The 14,001-nt window shown below is 52.5% G+C and overlaps 1 protein-coding gene and 1 long non-coding RNA gene across 2 annotated transcripts in view; one reads left to right on the top strand and one right to left on the bottom strand.

Moving 5' to 3' along the window:
• LOC123840686 (uncharacterized) overlaps positions 1-6,046 on the bottom strand; it is a 27,850-nt gene extending 21,804 nt beyond the window's left edge. Inside the window, exons 1-2 of the long non-coding RNA XR_010411816.1 lie at positions 5,370-6,046; positions 1,795-1,906 (exon numbers count right to left, since the gene is read on the bottom strand). This is a non-coding gene — a long non-coding RNA (uncharacterized LOC123840686). The remainder of the gene's footprint in view (positions 1-1,794; positions 1,907-5,369) is intronic.
• The window catches only part of NLRC3 (NLR family CARD domain containing 3), a 17,753-nt gene extending 3,752 nt beyond the window's left edge, over positions 1-14,001 (top strand). The window contains exons 4-17 of the mRNA XM_064592433.1: positions 1,977-2,060; positions 2,536-2,619; positions 4,070-4,153; positions 5,443-5,526; positions 6,018-6,101; positions 6,802-6,885; positions 7,403-7,486; positions 8,003-8,086; positions 8,568-8,651; positions 11,523-11,606; positions 12,023-12,106; positions 12,967-13,050; positions 13,470-13,553; positions 13,836-14,001. Coding sequence (XP_064448503.1) covers positions 1,977-2,060; positions 2,536-2,619; positions 4,070-4,153; positions 5,443-5,526; positions 6,018-6,101; positions 6,802-6,885; positions 7,403-7,486; positions 8,003-8,086; positions 8,568-8,651; positions 11,523-11,606; positions 12,023-12,106; positions 12,967-13,050; positions 13,470-13,553; positions 13,836-13,926 — 1,183 coding nt within the window. The 3' untranslated portion in view covers positions 13,927-14,001. The remainder of the gene's footprint in view (positions 1-1,976; positions 2,061-2,535; positions 2,620-4,069; positions 4,154-5,442; positions 5,527-6,017; positions 6,102-6,801; positions 6,886-7,402; positions 7,487-8,002; positions 8,087-8,567; positions 8,652-11,522; positions 11,607-12,022; positions 12,107-12,966; positions 13,051-13,469; positions 13,554-13,835) is intronic.

Below are 14,001 nucleotides of genomic sequence, written 5' to 3'. Positions count from 1 at the left end.
GGAACAGGTCAGGAGCAAAAACAAGTCACCGAGGACAGCGGTGAGAGACTGGTGGGCCCTATATGGCCCTGTACTGTCACTTCCCTGCTTAAAGAGGATAAAAATGGGGTAAAAACAGTATCTGTGAGTCCAGGGGTCCCCACGGCCCTCCTCAGGTTCAGTGATTCACTAGAAGGACTCACAGAACTCAGAAAAGCTCTTGTACCCACGATTGTGGTTCATCACACCAAAAAGATACAGATGAAAATCTGCAGAGGGAAGGTGCGTGGGGCAGGCCGGGGGGAGACCAGGCGGGCTTTCACTTGTCCCTCCCGGTGTGGTCATATACACAGTGCCTCCCTCTCCCGGTGACCACCAAGCATTCCCAGTAGCGAGGCTCACCCGCGCTTGTGGGCAGTTTTCATGGGGGGCTGGGCATGGAGACATACCTCACTGCCCACAGGGAAGCCCCTCCAGGGGTCAAGCTGTTACTGTGGGGCCCCAAGTCCCCTGGTAAACAGAGGTCAGCTTTCAGGAACTGGGGGCGAGGTTAACCCTTTCCTGCACACTAACTACCTCTTCAGGTTGTCGAGCAGCTCCAACAGGTTAATGCAAGGGAAGTGTGAGGACAGGCCAGGCACAGACTGTACAAGGGCCAGCTGTTCTAAGCAGGATTCTCTGACTTGTTAGCCAGAGATATAAATGCAATCCCTTTGACAGAAACACGCTAATGACAACTTTTCATTATTTATTCCTTCATGGGAGCCTTCAGCAAAATAGTCAACTTCCAGTGTTTTTGCATAAAGGAGTCTGGATAACGCTCAGAATATTTTCTGAACAAAAGTCCCAAATTTCTTTGATGGCCACATGCTCTTCTTCAGCTCCCTGTAGTTGGTCCTCAGGGCCACATCCCTGTGTAAAATGCCCAAGGCACCGTTCAGAATACACACATGGCTCATGAAATATTACTTATAAAACTTTATAGAAGTCCTAGGTGGAGGGGGACAGAGGTGCTCTAGAACTCGAGAACATTTATATAGAAGGTGGTCTGGATGAATGGTCTTCAAAGTTGAAGCAACAGAACCCTTTTTAAAAGTGGTCTATCAGGCAGGACCCCAGTAAGAGATGCGCAACTGGGAGCTGCTGGGATTGAAATAAGAGGGGTGCTTGGTTCCTCCTCAGCCTCTAGGGGCTCCTGAGGCTTTTCTGAGGAACACCAGGAGCCCTTGAAACACAGCTTGAAAAGCACTGGGGATTCCAACTGTATCCCCTGGGGAAGCTCCACAGTTTTAAATGCCTAAGAAACTGTAGAGAACCTCAACCAGCCACCATTTTTGAAACTGGGTCCATGAAGCAACATGATCCACCAGCTTATTCCTGAAATCACCCTTTTATGTCAGACGCAAGTGTTTTTTGGTTTTTGGTTGTTTTACTTTCAAGTTAGTTCTGTAATAAGTACCCTCTTCCTTTCTTGCATTAGAAAAACGGCTGGGGCCAGGGTGAGCCAGAACTATGAATTCGGCCACTGGTTCATGAGAGCAGATTATTCAAGTTTTGGGAACTTCTGTAAGCTGGGAGTGCTTAAAATTGGCCGTGGTGAGAGTGTTTACACCACGGAAATTGGCCAATGCTACACGTCAGTGTTTCTGTAGTTTGTTTCTTGCAGGACACCACTGCGCGGGAGATTTCTGTAACTGCCCAGGCTCTCTGCGGCACTGCTGGTATAGAAGCTTCTGTGCCAGATTCTGGCCAAACTCTGCCCTGTGACTCTTTGCCCGTCTGAGGGTCTGTCCCCCCACTCTGGCCCTACCTTACCTGGCTCAGAGGCTTTCCTGGGCTGGGCACTTCCGCTCCAGGGCTCACCTCATCTCCACCTGTGTTCAGGGCCTCATGATGCTGGTGAAACCGAGAGGTTTGGATCACAAGCCTGGTGTTGAGGAAGAGGCAATGAGATTTACAGACCTGCAATAACCACTCCTCTCCTTCTCCTTGCACAGCTTGGCTGAGAACCAGATCAGTAACAAAGGGGCCAAAGCTCTGGCCAGATCCCTCCTGGTCAACAGAAGTCTGACTGCTTTGGAGTAAGTAGGACACATAGGCCAACCTTCCACCATTGGGCCATGGACAGCTTGTGAGCCATCTCATGAAGTCACCTGGACCACACTCTCCCCTGGGTGGGGTGGAAGGACAGCTGAGCAAGCAAAATCCTGGCTCCTCCTCAACTGTTGGGACCGGCCCAGGGAGGCACCAGAATTTTGGCCCTGAAGCTGGCGTTATTCTCCCTGCTCTCCACACTTGGCCCAAGCCAAGTCCATCAAATCCTTCTTTCTTTGCCCCATCACATGGGGCCATACTGAGAAATTCCTTACTTGTTCACCTAAATAAGGATCTCGGCAAAACATGAAATCTTAAACCCCAGTACATTATTTTCAAGGAGCATAGATTTAAAGGTCATGTAATTTCTGTTCTTTTTTTTCACTCCCTGGGACTTGGATTCAAACAAACAAACAAACAAACAAACAAAAAATAGTTCTTTTTCTCTCTTCCTTCCGCCAGCCTCCGCAGTAACTCCATTGGACCTCAAGGGGCGAAGGCTTTGGCAGATGCTCTGAAGATTAACCGCACTCTGGCTTTTCTGAGGTATGTTCCATCTGCTCCCTGTCCCGGTGTAACCAGTAGAGGACCCAGAAAACCCTCTCCCAGGTGCCAACCATGGAGTGGGAGATGATTCAAAATGGTGGCCATGCTATACTGGCTCCCATCTAGGGGGATACTACATGATCTTGTATCCTACACAACTTTCAGGTTTCAGCTCTTCCCTGGTCATTGTCCCTGTGTTTACAGCCAAATCAGGGGATTGAGGAGGATGATGGAGTTGTACAGAAATGGAAAGGCAAGATAATCTATGAGGAAAACCTCTGGTCCTCCATTGAGTGGGAAACCCCCAAGGCCATGGTGTCAGAATGTTCCGCTGAGGTGTTTTCTAAGACAATGAAAAGCCCATCTTCCAGAATATTCCTATGGTTTGCTGTGGTTTGCTGTGCTTTTAGGGGCCTGTGGTTGTATCCATCCTTAGTTGAGTGTGTATTGTCATTTGTTTTTTCATTTATTTATTTTTACTGGGGTGAAATTCACCATTTTAAAGTATACATTTCAATGGCACTCAGCACATTCACAGTTGTTCATTCATCACCTCTATCAGGTTCCAAAATATTTCCATCACCTAAAAGTAGACCCTGTATCCATTAGCAATCACTTCCCATTCTCTACTCTCCGTGCCCCTCGCCACCCCGGCAGCCACCAGGGACTGCTGCTTTCTGTGTCTACGTTTACCTACTCTGGAGATTTCCTATATATAGAATCCTTCAATAAGACCCTTTTGTCTGGCTCCTGTTGCTGAGTGTCATGTCTTCAAGGTTCAGCCACATTGTGGCAGGTATCAGTGCTTCACTCCTATTTATGGCTGAGTCATACTCCACTGTATGGACAGACCACAATTCACCCATTCATCGGTTGATGGACATATGGGTTGTTTCCACCTTTTGGCTCTTGTGAATAATGCTACTGCACACATTCATGCACATATATTTGAGTACCTTTCCTCATTTCTTTGGGGCAGACACCAACCAGTGGAATCTGCTGTGTGATGTGGTAACTCTGTTTGACCTTTTGAGGAACTGCCAGATTGTTTTCCACAAGGTCTGCCCCATTTTACATTCCCACCAGCAATGGGTGAGGGTTCCAATTTTTCCACATCCCTGTCAACACTTGGATGCTGTGGCTTTTAGCTATAATTAAGACTATTGATAACCTAGTTATTGTTCTCCAGATGCCTTGGGCACCTTGTTCTCAGTCAACAGACAAATGCTTAGAAACCCAGAGGGAATGCTCAGGCCAGAGCAGCACTGGGAAGAACCAACTCTTCCCAAATCCTGTGTGGTGGGCAGTAAGCGCATGAAGCAGACAGCTGCCCCCCCCCCCCGCCCCCGTCCATGCCTTGGGCCTTGGTAACATTGCCGTAGAGGTTAAGGCCACCACTGGGCACCCTCATGTACGCCTTTGCTGATGCACTTCTTCCTTGCCTCCACAGCCTCCAGAGCAACTCGATCAGGGATAATGGTGCCAGGTCTGTGGCTGAGGCCTTGGCTGCCAACCGGACCCTCTCTGTGCTGCAGTAAGTGGACATGCTGACCAGCAGAGAGACCCTTCTTCTCTCCTCTCCTCCTCCAAGGGTCTCTCTGTCTGTTTTCTGCAAGGAAGGATGATTGGGGAGATGTCCTGAGGCTTTCTGACCCGTCCGGATGGCCCCTGGAAATTTTGATGTCCACTGTTTTCCATAGAACAGGTGTTGGAAAATAATTAAAAATAAAGCCTTCTGCCAATGCAGAGAATCCTCTCCACAAATGTAGTAAAGAATGAAACAGTTTAATTATTTGAATAATCAACTAGACTGCAGTGTACATCATTGGCTACCTACCAACGAGACGGCAAAGACAAAGAAATCTCATCCTTTCTCCAGCCAAGCAGATACAACCCATGATATGTATGTTTCAAGATAACTTGTCCTCAAGTAAGAGGACTGGACAGCACCAGTTGTTGCACATAGTTTTTCTTAAACCTGGTAGCTGGGGTGGCCAGCTGTTTACTAATTGCCTTTATCCAAAGGAAAAACCAAACTTCCCCTATCTTTATGACAACTTGGAATCATGCTATCTTCCTTAATGTGTACATTTCAAGGAGATGGCTCCATGGTCCCTATAAGCTGTAAATCTGGCAAGAGGTTTATTCAGCTTTTAAAAAGATTTACACACTTCTCAAAGGGACAGCTTTACCACTGCAAGTTTTCCCAAAGAAACACTGTAAGGGAAAGGGAGGTCTCTTTCCCTTTTGGAACCAGGGAAAATTCCCTTTTGCTTACATTGTATTTAGCCTTACACAAGATAGGTCCTGCCCTGCCTGTCCTCCTAGGATGGCACAGGGGCTCTTGGCAACATCTTCCTCCTCCAGATTTAGTATAAAGGGACGTAGCTGTTGGAGAAGGGCCTAAATGGAAGGTCTGCCCTAGGGAGGACTGCAGGGTTGGGAGGCAGGCTGCTGGTGGTCTAGAGGGAGGTAGACTGTTGAGTGTTGGGAGGGTTGACTGGGTGAAGAGCTAGAGGGACTCGTATGTGGAAGTCGCCACTCGAGAGGCTGCTGGGTATTTCGTGTCCTCTGATCACTTCCCAGCTTCTGACGAGGGAGGGCCCAGCTGTCCTTGCCTCCGACGGCCCCCAGAACCATGTCAGTCTGCTGACATCACTTTGGCAACAATCCACAGACCTTTCCTAGAGACCACTCTGCCAATGCTGTGATAAATGGAGAGGGCATTCGAGTAGTCTCTGAGCTCTCACCTTGAACCAGACTGTCCCTGGAGTGGGAATGGCTGTGGCCAGCTTTGCTGAAGACGCTTCTCCTCTCCCACAGCCTACAGAAGAATACCATCGGGCCTGTAGGAGCCCAGCAGATGGCAGATACCCTGAAACAGAACAGGAATCTGAAGGAACTCATGTGAGAAATGCAGAAAGGCCAAATTTGTATCCTCAGTGACTGGCACAATGCCCAGCCCATCATAAATATTTGTGAGCACGACGGATGGATGGATGGATGGGTGGATGGACAGATGGATGGATGGATGGATGGTGGTATGGGTGCAAGATAGCTGGCTTTGGACTCCAGATTCCTAGGATTGGGACTGTCTCAGACTTAAATTTACTGCCTTCCCAACACTTCCTGGCTACCTTCACATAAAGTATCACAAAAGAGTTGGCCCTGCCGCCCACTAGGGAGTCAAGTACTTTGCTACCTCGATGTCTTACAGGCCATAGGGAGTCACTTGCAGAGGCGACCAGCCACAGACTCAAGCCGAACGAGCTCTGCACTGGGCACCCTTAACACAACAGAGAAAGCACAGCCCTGGAGCGCTTCCCTGACCCTGATCCCAGGCCCCCCCTGCCAGGCTGCTCCAGAAACCCAGCTCATCCTTGTCTCATCTCTTACAGATTCTCCAGTAACAGCATTGGCGACGGAGGGGCCGGGGCCCTGGCTAAGGCCCTGAAGGTGAACCAGGGCCTGGAGAGCCTGGAGTGAGTCTGCCTGACCACCCTCCAGGAGTGACCGTGGGCAGTGGGTGACTCCCCTGGTTTCCCCATCTAGAAGGTGGGCGGGTCCTGGAGGAGGGCTGTCAGTCAGGACCATGACTTTGCCAGAACCCAACCAACCACCAACAGTGGGCATACTGTGATCTCAGTCTCTCTCCACGCCCACCTCACTGTTCCATCCCACCCCACCAGACCCATTTCCCTAGACAGTTGTGGTTGGTGCTGGTTGTGGAGTTTTCAGAGTGACAAGCACTGAGTGCCCTTGAAAAGCTGGCACAGGTGGCTAAAGAGGGTGTCGGCTGCAGTGGCCTTGGTGGGGGACGGGGGGGGCTCAGTGCTGCCCCCACATGGGGAGATTCAGCTGCACGACTTTCTGTGGGGGCTGCAGACACAACACACACTCCAACCCGGACTGTTTGGAGCCAGTCAAATCAAGGCAGAGTCTGAGCCTTGAGGCTGATTATGCTAGACCCAGCTGCCCTGACCTAGGTCTGGAACGTAGGGAATGGGGACAGGAAGGAGGGATGATGAGCAGAGCAGTGGGGGGGGGGGGGGGGGGGGGGGCACTTGCTCCCAGGGTTCCCCAGCTCTGTTGAACCTGACGCCTGCAGTCCCCAGGCTGGAGCAGTGCTCCCTGCGAGTCCTGGGACGGCCACCCCAAGCGTGCCCCGTCCTCTGTTTGCAGCCTGCAGAGCAATTCCATCAGTGATGCAGGGGTGGCAGCACTGATGGAGGCCCTCTGCGCCAACAAGACCCTCGTCAGCCTCAAGTAAGTCCCGCTTCCCTCTCCAGACGGGGTCTCCCTTTGGCCAAGGGGTCTGAAAGCACTTTGGGACTTGGAAGAAAAGCCCACACCTCCCACTGCGGGCCTGTTCTGAAGATAATCTATGGTTGGGCAACTTGGTTCTGGGCCCTGGCGTCCCGCACACTGCCTGCTCTCTTAGGAGGGCAGGGGACAGCTGGGGCCCTCAGCTCCCCAGTTCTGCTGCTCCCTTCCGGTACCCCAGCCCTTGAGGCAGCCAAGCCTGCCCCCAGCCCCCTTACCTCTGAGGGCCTGTCAACCAATCCTCTTCCTCCTGATGGGTCCCACTGTTGGCAGTCCTACAGGGCAAACACTTGGCTGGCTAGCCATGGGAGTCAGCTTGCTGGAGGCTCTTCACACCTCAGCCCTGATCACTCAAGAGGCCTTGAGGTTCCTTGGGCTCGAAAGGTCTGAGCACTGGGGCTTGTCTCCCCTAGAGTCCCCACACGTCTGGTCAGCAGCTCAGGGTCTTCTCTCTCCCCAGCCTGCGAGAAAACTCCATCAGCTCAGAGGGAGCCCGGGAACTGGCTCGAGCTCTCTGCATCAACAGCACCCTGAAGAACCTGGAGTACGTGAGTGGGGTGCAGGCTGTGCTTCCCACTGCCCCTTTAGCCGAGGGCCTGGCCTACCTAGAACCCTGGGGATGGGGAGAGCAGATCCTCATGGCCTTGCCACTTTACAGGCTGGAGAAGGACCTGGCTGGGGAGGGGTAGCCAGGAGACCTGGCCTCTGGTGGCAACTCCTCCACTCTCACGTCCTACGTTACCTGTGGACGCTGCCTGCCCCTTGCCCCCCTACCCACGGCAATGTGGGAGGGCCCATGTCTCAGGGGCAGCGCAGTACAGGGATCAGGTGGGTGATCTGTCCTGGAACCTCACTGAGCTGAACCTGGGCCCCTTCTCCATGTGCCTGCCAGGATTTGGTACAACAGCATAAGACACATGCTTGGCACACGCCGGTGCTCAATAAACATGAGCTAGGCCGGTCCTCAGGGAGGAGGGGGGCTAGATTCCTGGGTTAGTAAGTATGGGGGCTCCACGGCCAGCTAGCTCCTGCTTACTCACCCCTGTTCCCCTCCTCCCAGCCTGACAGCCAACCTCCTCCACGACCAGGGCGCCCAGGCCATCGCGGTGGCAATGAGAGAAAACCAGGCCCTCACGTCCCTTCAGTGAGTCTCTGGCACCTCCCCACCCCATCCCCTCTGCAGAGCTGCAGGGCCATCACACCAGCTCAGGCAGGAGAATAAGTCTGGCTTTGGGGCCCTTCCACAACACAGCCTGGGGGCCTCCAGGAGGCTGTGCCCTGCCCCCTGCTCTGTTTCCTGGGGCTGATCCACGGAGAGGCCAATGGTGGGAGGTGGGCACCCATGCCATGCCTCCAAGTGTCAACAAGCTTCATGCAGGGGCCATTTGGAGTCTTTGAGCCTGCCCCTGTGTCCACCCTTAACCAGAGAGTGCTTGTCAACCCCTTTTGACTAAACCTGAGGTGGGCTGCAAGAGATCTGCCCATCAGTGGCCAGGACCCCATCCTGCAAGGACTCCTTTCCTACTGCCAGACCCTCCTGGGAGAAGTCCCCTCTTTCTGGAGACTCCAGACCCTCCTGGGCTCTGCCCTGGGCCACGTGGTCACATGTGTCTGTCTCTGCCCAGCCTGCAGTGGAATTTCATCCAGGCCGGTGCTGCCAAGGCCCTGGGACAAGCACTACAGCTCAACAGGAGCCTGACCAGCCTCGAGTAAGTGGGGCCTCTGCAGGGGCTGCAGGAAGGACAGGGAACAAGGACATTTGAGACCTTGGTCCACCAGGCACACGGCTTGGGCCAGAGGCCCTCAGCACACAGCCTCCTCTGCCTTAAGGCCAGCAGGCACATTTCTGTTCTCATCTGCTCTAATAGCTTTATTGATACATAATCCAGGTACCACAAAAACTACCCATATAAAGTGCACAATTCATTGGCTTCTAGTATATTCACAGAGTCGTGCAACCATCACCACAATCCATGACCCCAAGAAGACACCCCAGACTCATTAGCAATCACTCCCCATTGCCCCCACGCCCCAGCCCCTCGCAACCAAACGTCGGCTCTGTCTCTATGGAGTCACCTGCACTTGACGTCTCATTCACATGGAATCATACCGTAGGTGCCTTCGCAACCAAGGTCTTTCATTTAGTGTCATTTCTTCAAGGGTCACCTGGGCGGCAGCTTGAATCAGAGCTTCATTCCTTCCTATGGCTGAATCCTAGTCCACTGTGTGTATAGACCACGCTGGGTTTATCCACTCATCCAATGATGGAATTTGGGTTATTGCCACTGTTTGGCTCTTGCTAGTGACACTGCTGTGAGCGTTCGTACACAGGTTTCTGTGTGGGTGTGTGCCTTCACTTCTCGTGGTTACACACCTGTAGTGGAACCGCTGGGTCGAAGGGTAACTCTGTCTTTCACCAGGATTTCCCACCTCTGGCTTGTTCTTCTGTCTGATTGACATCCTGGTGTTCCCTAGGGTTCTGTCCTAGGCTGTCTTCTCTTGAATGATCTCTTTTCCAGAAGCTCTCCTCTCCCAGGCTCCTGGCCTTCAGAGCCCTGGTACCCCCACGTCTATCCCCCAGACCTCTCTCCTGAGCTCCACACCCATGTCCTCCCTGCCCCCTCGGCATCTCCCTTTGGGTGCCTCGTGGGAACTTCAAACCGCTCCAACTCTCTGCCCACAAGCCTGCTTCTCCATCCCCACCTCATGAACGGAACCAGCCAGTCATGCAAGCTAGAAACACCACCTCTGCTCTCGCTTCCCACTTGCAGCTCTCCTCCCAACGTCCCACCATTTCCCTCTGCCCCCATGGCCAGCAGCATCACTCACCTGAGTCACTGCAGCGACGCCTCTACACCCAGTCCACCGTCTCACACTGCTGGCCAAAGATCTTTCCAAGACGTAAATCTGTCCCTGTCCTGGGTGAGAGACTTAAATGCTGCCCAGTGCCTCCAAGTGAAGGCCAACCCTTAGCGTGGCTTCCAAAGAAGGCTCCAAGGACCTGCTTCCTTTGTACCTCCTTGGCCTCTTTTCATGTGCCGGCAACTCGAGTGGATTTGGGTTCTACGGATGTGCCAGACCCTCTCCCCCACGCCATCCTTCAGGTTTTGGTTTAGACCTATTTCTTCTGGCAGTTTCTGTGACGACACAGGGGTGGGAGACCCCTTGGGGTCCTCCGTGCAGTTGGCACATGGCCTTTGGTGCCTGCTCGTTCAATCACAACTCCTCACCTGAGACAGTTCTGGGCCTGTACAATTGTGTGGACACAATACACACTCAAACATCTGTTAAAATTATTAACGCAAACTCTCCCCTAAACACACCGATGCCCACCTGAACTAAACTCTTAACCACTGACTGCCCTAGGACCTACTACTTTATTCCAATGTGGAAGGGAAGAAAAAAAAAAAAAAAGATGTAAAACACTGACCAGCAAGAATGGCCGGGGATTGAGGGCCTTGACATAATTCTCTGGCTGGCACATCCTTTTTTGTCCCTTTTCCATGTATCCCTTTTCTTGTTTGCTTCTGATGGTCCAGGTTCATGCAGACCCCAGAGCCCTCTGCATGTTAAGTAGGAGGCCCTGGGGACGGTTATCCCCAAGGCAACCCTGGGAGTCTAGTCCATGGTGTGCGTGGTCTGAATGAAATCTAGAAAGTCCCTGGGAGTCTAGTCCGTAGTGTGTGTGGTCTGAATGAAATCTAGAAGGTCCCTGGGAGTCTAGTCCGTGGTATGCATGGTCTGAAGGAAATCTAGGTCCCTGGGAAATCTAGTCCATGGTGTGTGTGGTCTGAATGAATCTAGGTCCCTGGGAGTCTAATCCATGGTGTGTGTGGTCTGAATGAAATCTAGAAGGTCCCTGGGAGTCTCGTCCATGGCGTGCATGGTCTGAAGGAAATCTAGGTCCCTGGGAAATCTAGTCCGTGATGTGCATGGTCTGAATGAAATCTAGGTCCCTGGGAGTCTAGTCCATGGTGTGTGTGGTCTGAATGAAATCTAGAAGGTCCCTGGGAGTCTAGTCCGTGGTGTGTGTGGTCTGAATGAAATCTAGAAGGTCCCTGGGAGTCTAGTCCGTGGTGTGTGTGGTCTGAATGAAATCTAGAAGGTCCCTGGGAGTCTGGTCCGTGGTGTGCATGGTCTGAAGGAAATCTAGGTCCCTGGGAAATCTAGTCCATGGTGTGCGTGGTCTGAATGAAATCTAGAAGGTCCCTGGGAGTCTAGTCTGTGGTGTGCGTGGTCTGAAGGAAATCTAGGTCCCTGGGAGTCTAGTCCGTGGTGTGTGTGGTCTGAATGAAATCTAGAAGGTCCCTGGGAGTCTAGTCCGTGGTGTGTGTGGTCTGAATGAAATCTAGAAGGTCCCTGGGAGTCTGGTCCGTGGCGTGCATGGTCTGAAGGAAATCTAGGTCCCTGGGAAATCTAGTCCATGGTGTGTGTGGTCTGAGTGAAATCTAGAAGGTCCCTGGGAGTCTAGTCTGTGGTGTGCGTGGTCCAAATGAAATCTAGAAGGTCCAAGCTCAGCGTGTCCTGCCACAGTGCTAGCATGGTGCCCTGTGAGCCCAGGGGTCACTCTCTGTGTTCAGTTTACAGGAGAATGCCATCGGGGACGAAGGCGCCTCTGCAGTCGCCAGCGCACTCAAGGCCAACACGGCCCTCACTGCGCTCTAGTAAGTGCTAACGTGCACAGCAGCCCGGGAGGCCGGCCCCGCACACTACACCTCAGTTTTGCCTTCCAGTCAAGGAAGGTGTGTTTGATTTTCCTAGTGTTAGCAATTGGGACATCGAACATATGGAAAGTAAGAAGTAGGGGCTCGGGGAGTGTTCTCCCTCGAACTCTCCAGGAGGCCAGCTCTCCTTGCTGTATCTGGAGCATCCAGATCTCTGTCCTAGGCTTCAGACAGTGCACGCAGGGGGCGCAGCGTTCCTTGGACAGATCACGGGCCAATAACCTTCAGTGCTGCGTTGCCACTTTCAGCCCTAATTCCAGGGGTGGTGAAAAGGAAGGACAAGTATGCGTGGATGCTGGGCCAGGCAGGGTGCGGGCTGGTGAGGCCTCTCCGCATTGACGCATCTCTTCCTCCAGTCTGCAGGTGGCCTCCATTGGCTCCCGGGGAGCCCAGGCGCTAGGGGACGCCCTGGCTGTGAACAGAACCTTGGAGATTCTCGAGTAAGTATTCCAGTCTCTGGCTATAGTCTCTTGCCCAAAGAAACCAAGCTGTTGATTTGAAATGAAGAAATGGAAGGAAAAAAAAAATGTCAATTTACATGGAAACTCACAAATCATTTAAACATCGTCCTTTAGATCAAGCATGCCCCAGCTTCCCCATTCCCACTGCATACCTCTTCCCTGGGAGTCACTACTGTTGGGCCTCCTCTCCTTGAGGACCTGCTCTTCTCAGCCTTGCCTAGGCTGCCCACGTCCCAAGGTCCTGTGTAGGGGTCGGGGTCCCTGGCCACTGACCTCAAACAATGAGAAGATCCAGACTCCTGGGGGAGGGGGTTAAGCTCAGTGGGGCTCTCAGGCATGTCCCAGTCATCCCTGCTCCTGTGGTCCTGGGATGCTGAGGATGTGAGGACCGCTGGATGAAGTGTTCTTTTTTTTTTTTTTTTTTAAGATTTTATTTATTTATTTGAGAGAGAGAGCACATGGGGGGGGGGGTCAGAGGGAGAAGCAGACTCCCCGCAGAGCAGGGAGCCCAATGCAGGACTCCATCCCGGGACTCCAGGATCATGACCTGAGCCGAAGGGAGTCGCTTAACCAACTGAGCCACCCAGGCACCCTGAAGTGTTGCCTTTCTTATCTCAGCCCCACTCTCCTTTCTTTGGGATGGAGGAGGGGGAGGGCTCCAACAAACCACCCAGATTTGTCCGATCTCCACTCTGCACCCAGGAGTGAGAAAGAAGCAACCTCACCCCCATGGTTGCTGAGTCCATGCTGCCTCTACCAGGAGCCCATGCTCTCGGAAGAGGTACAGTTTTCACCCCACAGCTGACACTGTGCCTTAGGCTTCATATCTTTCCGGACAGCTTACGAGGAAATGCCATCGGGGTGGCTGGAGCCAAAGCCTTGGCAAATGCTCTGAAGGTGAACTCAAGTCTCCGAAGACTCAAGTGAGTGGCTATAGAGACCTACCTGAGCCCCAGAGCAGCAGACTTCTCTGCTGAAACCTCCCCCATGAGAGGAGATGCTCTTGATTTCCTCGGTAGCTGCTTCCTTCCGAATATAAATAGCTCTGATGGCTAGAGTCCCTCTTGCAGATGGGTTTGTTCATTCTGTCTAGCTTATGCCAGAGCTAAGTCACTTAACATCTGCATTTTCGGTCTTGCCCCTTCCATGGCACTTGGATGGGACCACCCGGCTACTTGTAGACACTGGTCTCAGGGGTAAACACCCCCTTGCTGTGGACAAATCATCCCCAGAAGTGCATATTTCCTCCACGGCCCCCTAGGATAATGCAGTGCTGCTTCCTGGGGCGGGTTCTAACGTACCGAATAGCTCACGGTGGTGTCTCGATCTTTTCTCTGCCTAGTCTTCAAGAGAATTCCTTGGGGATGGATGGGGCAATATTCGTTGCCACTGCATTATCTGGAAACCATGGCCTCCAGCATATCAAGTGAGTGGGGCTCAGCAGCACCTGCCCTTCCCTGCCATTCTTGCTCATCCTTAGAACAACTCCCAGCTTCTCGGAGACAGCTGACTCCTGGGTCTTTCAGCAGCTCTGCAGGGAAACTTGGTATAAGGGGGAGCCATTCTGGGCCTTCTCCATGGGAGGGATCCGGGAAGCATGAAGGTCTTGGCTGGAGCTCTGCATTTCATGCTCTTTACTAAAGAGAACCTGCATGCCTCTAGGCCTTGAGCCCATCTCTCAAGTCCTGTCCTAATCCTTCTCTTGTAGTCTCCAAGGAAATCACATTGGGGAATCTGGTGCCAGGATGATCTCAGACGCTATCAGGACAAATGCTCCTTCGTGCATTGTTGAAATGTGAGCAAAACAAGTTCCTGGTGGACCTGGTGGGAGGACAGGTGGAGCAACAACTGGAAGCTTCTGAACGGAAAGACCA

This window comes from Mirounga angustirostris, unplaced genomic scaffold (genome assembly GCF_029215605.1).
Source record: "Mirounga angustirostris isolate CCGP_5_RB_7025 unplaced genomic scaffold, mMirAng1.0.hap1 SCAF_5, whole genome shotgun sequence".
NCBI lineage: Eukaryota > Metazoa > Chordata > Mammalia > Carnivora > Phocidae > Mirounga > Mirounga angustirostris.
The sequence above is the reverse complement of the archived record's forward strand: the minus strand, read 5'-3'. Positions and strand labels throughout refer to the sequence as shown.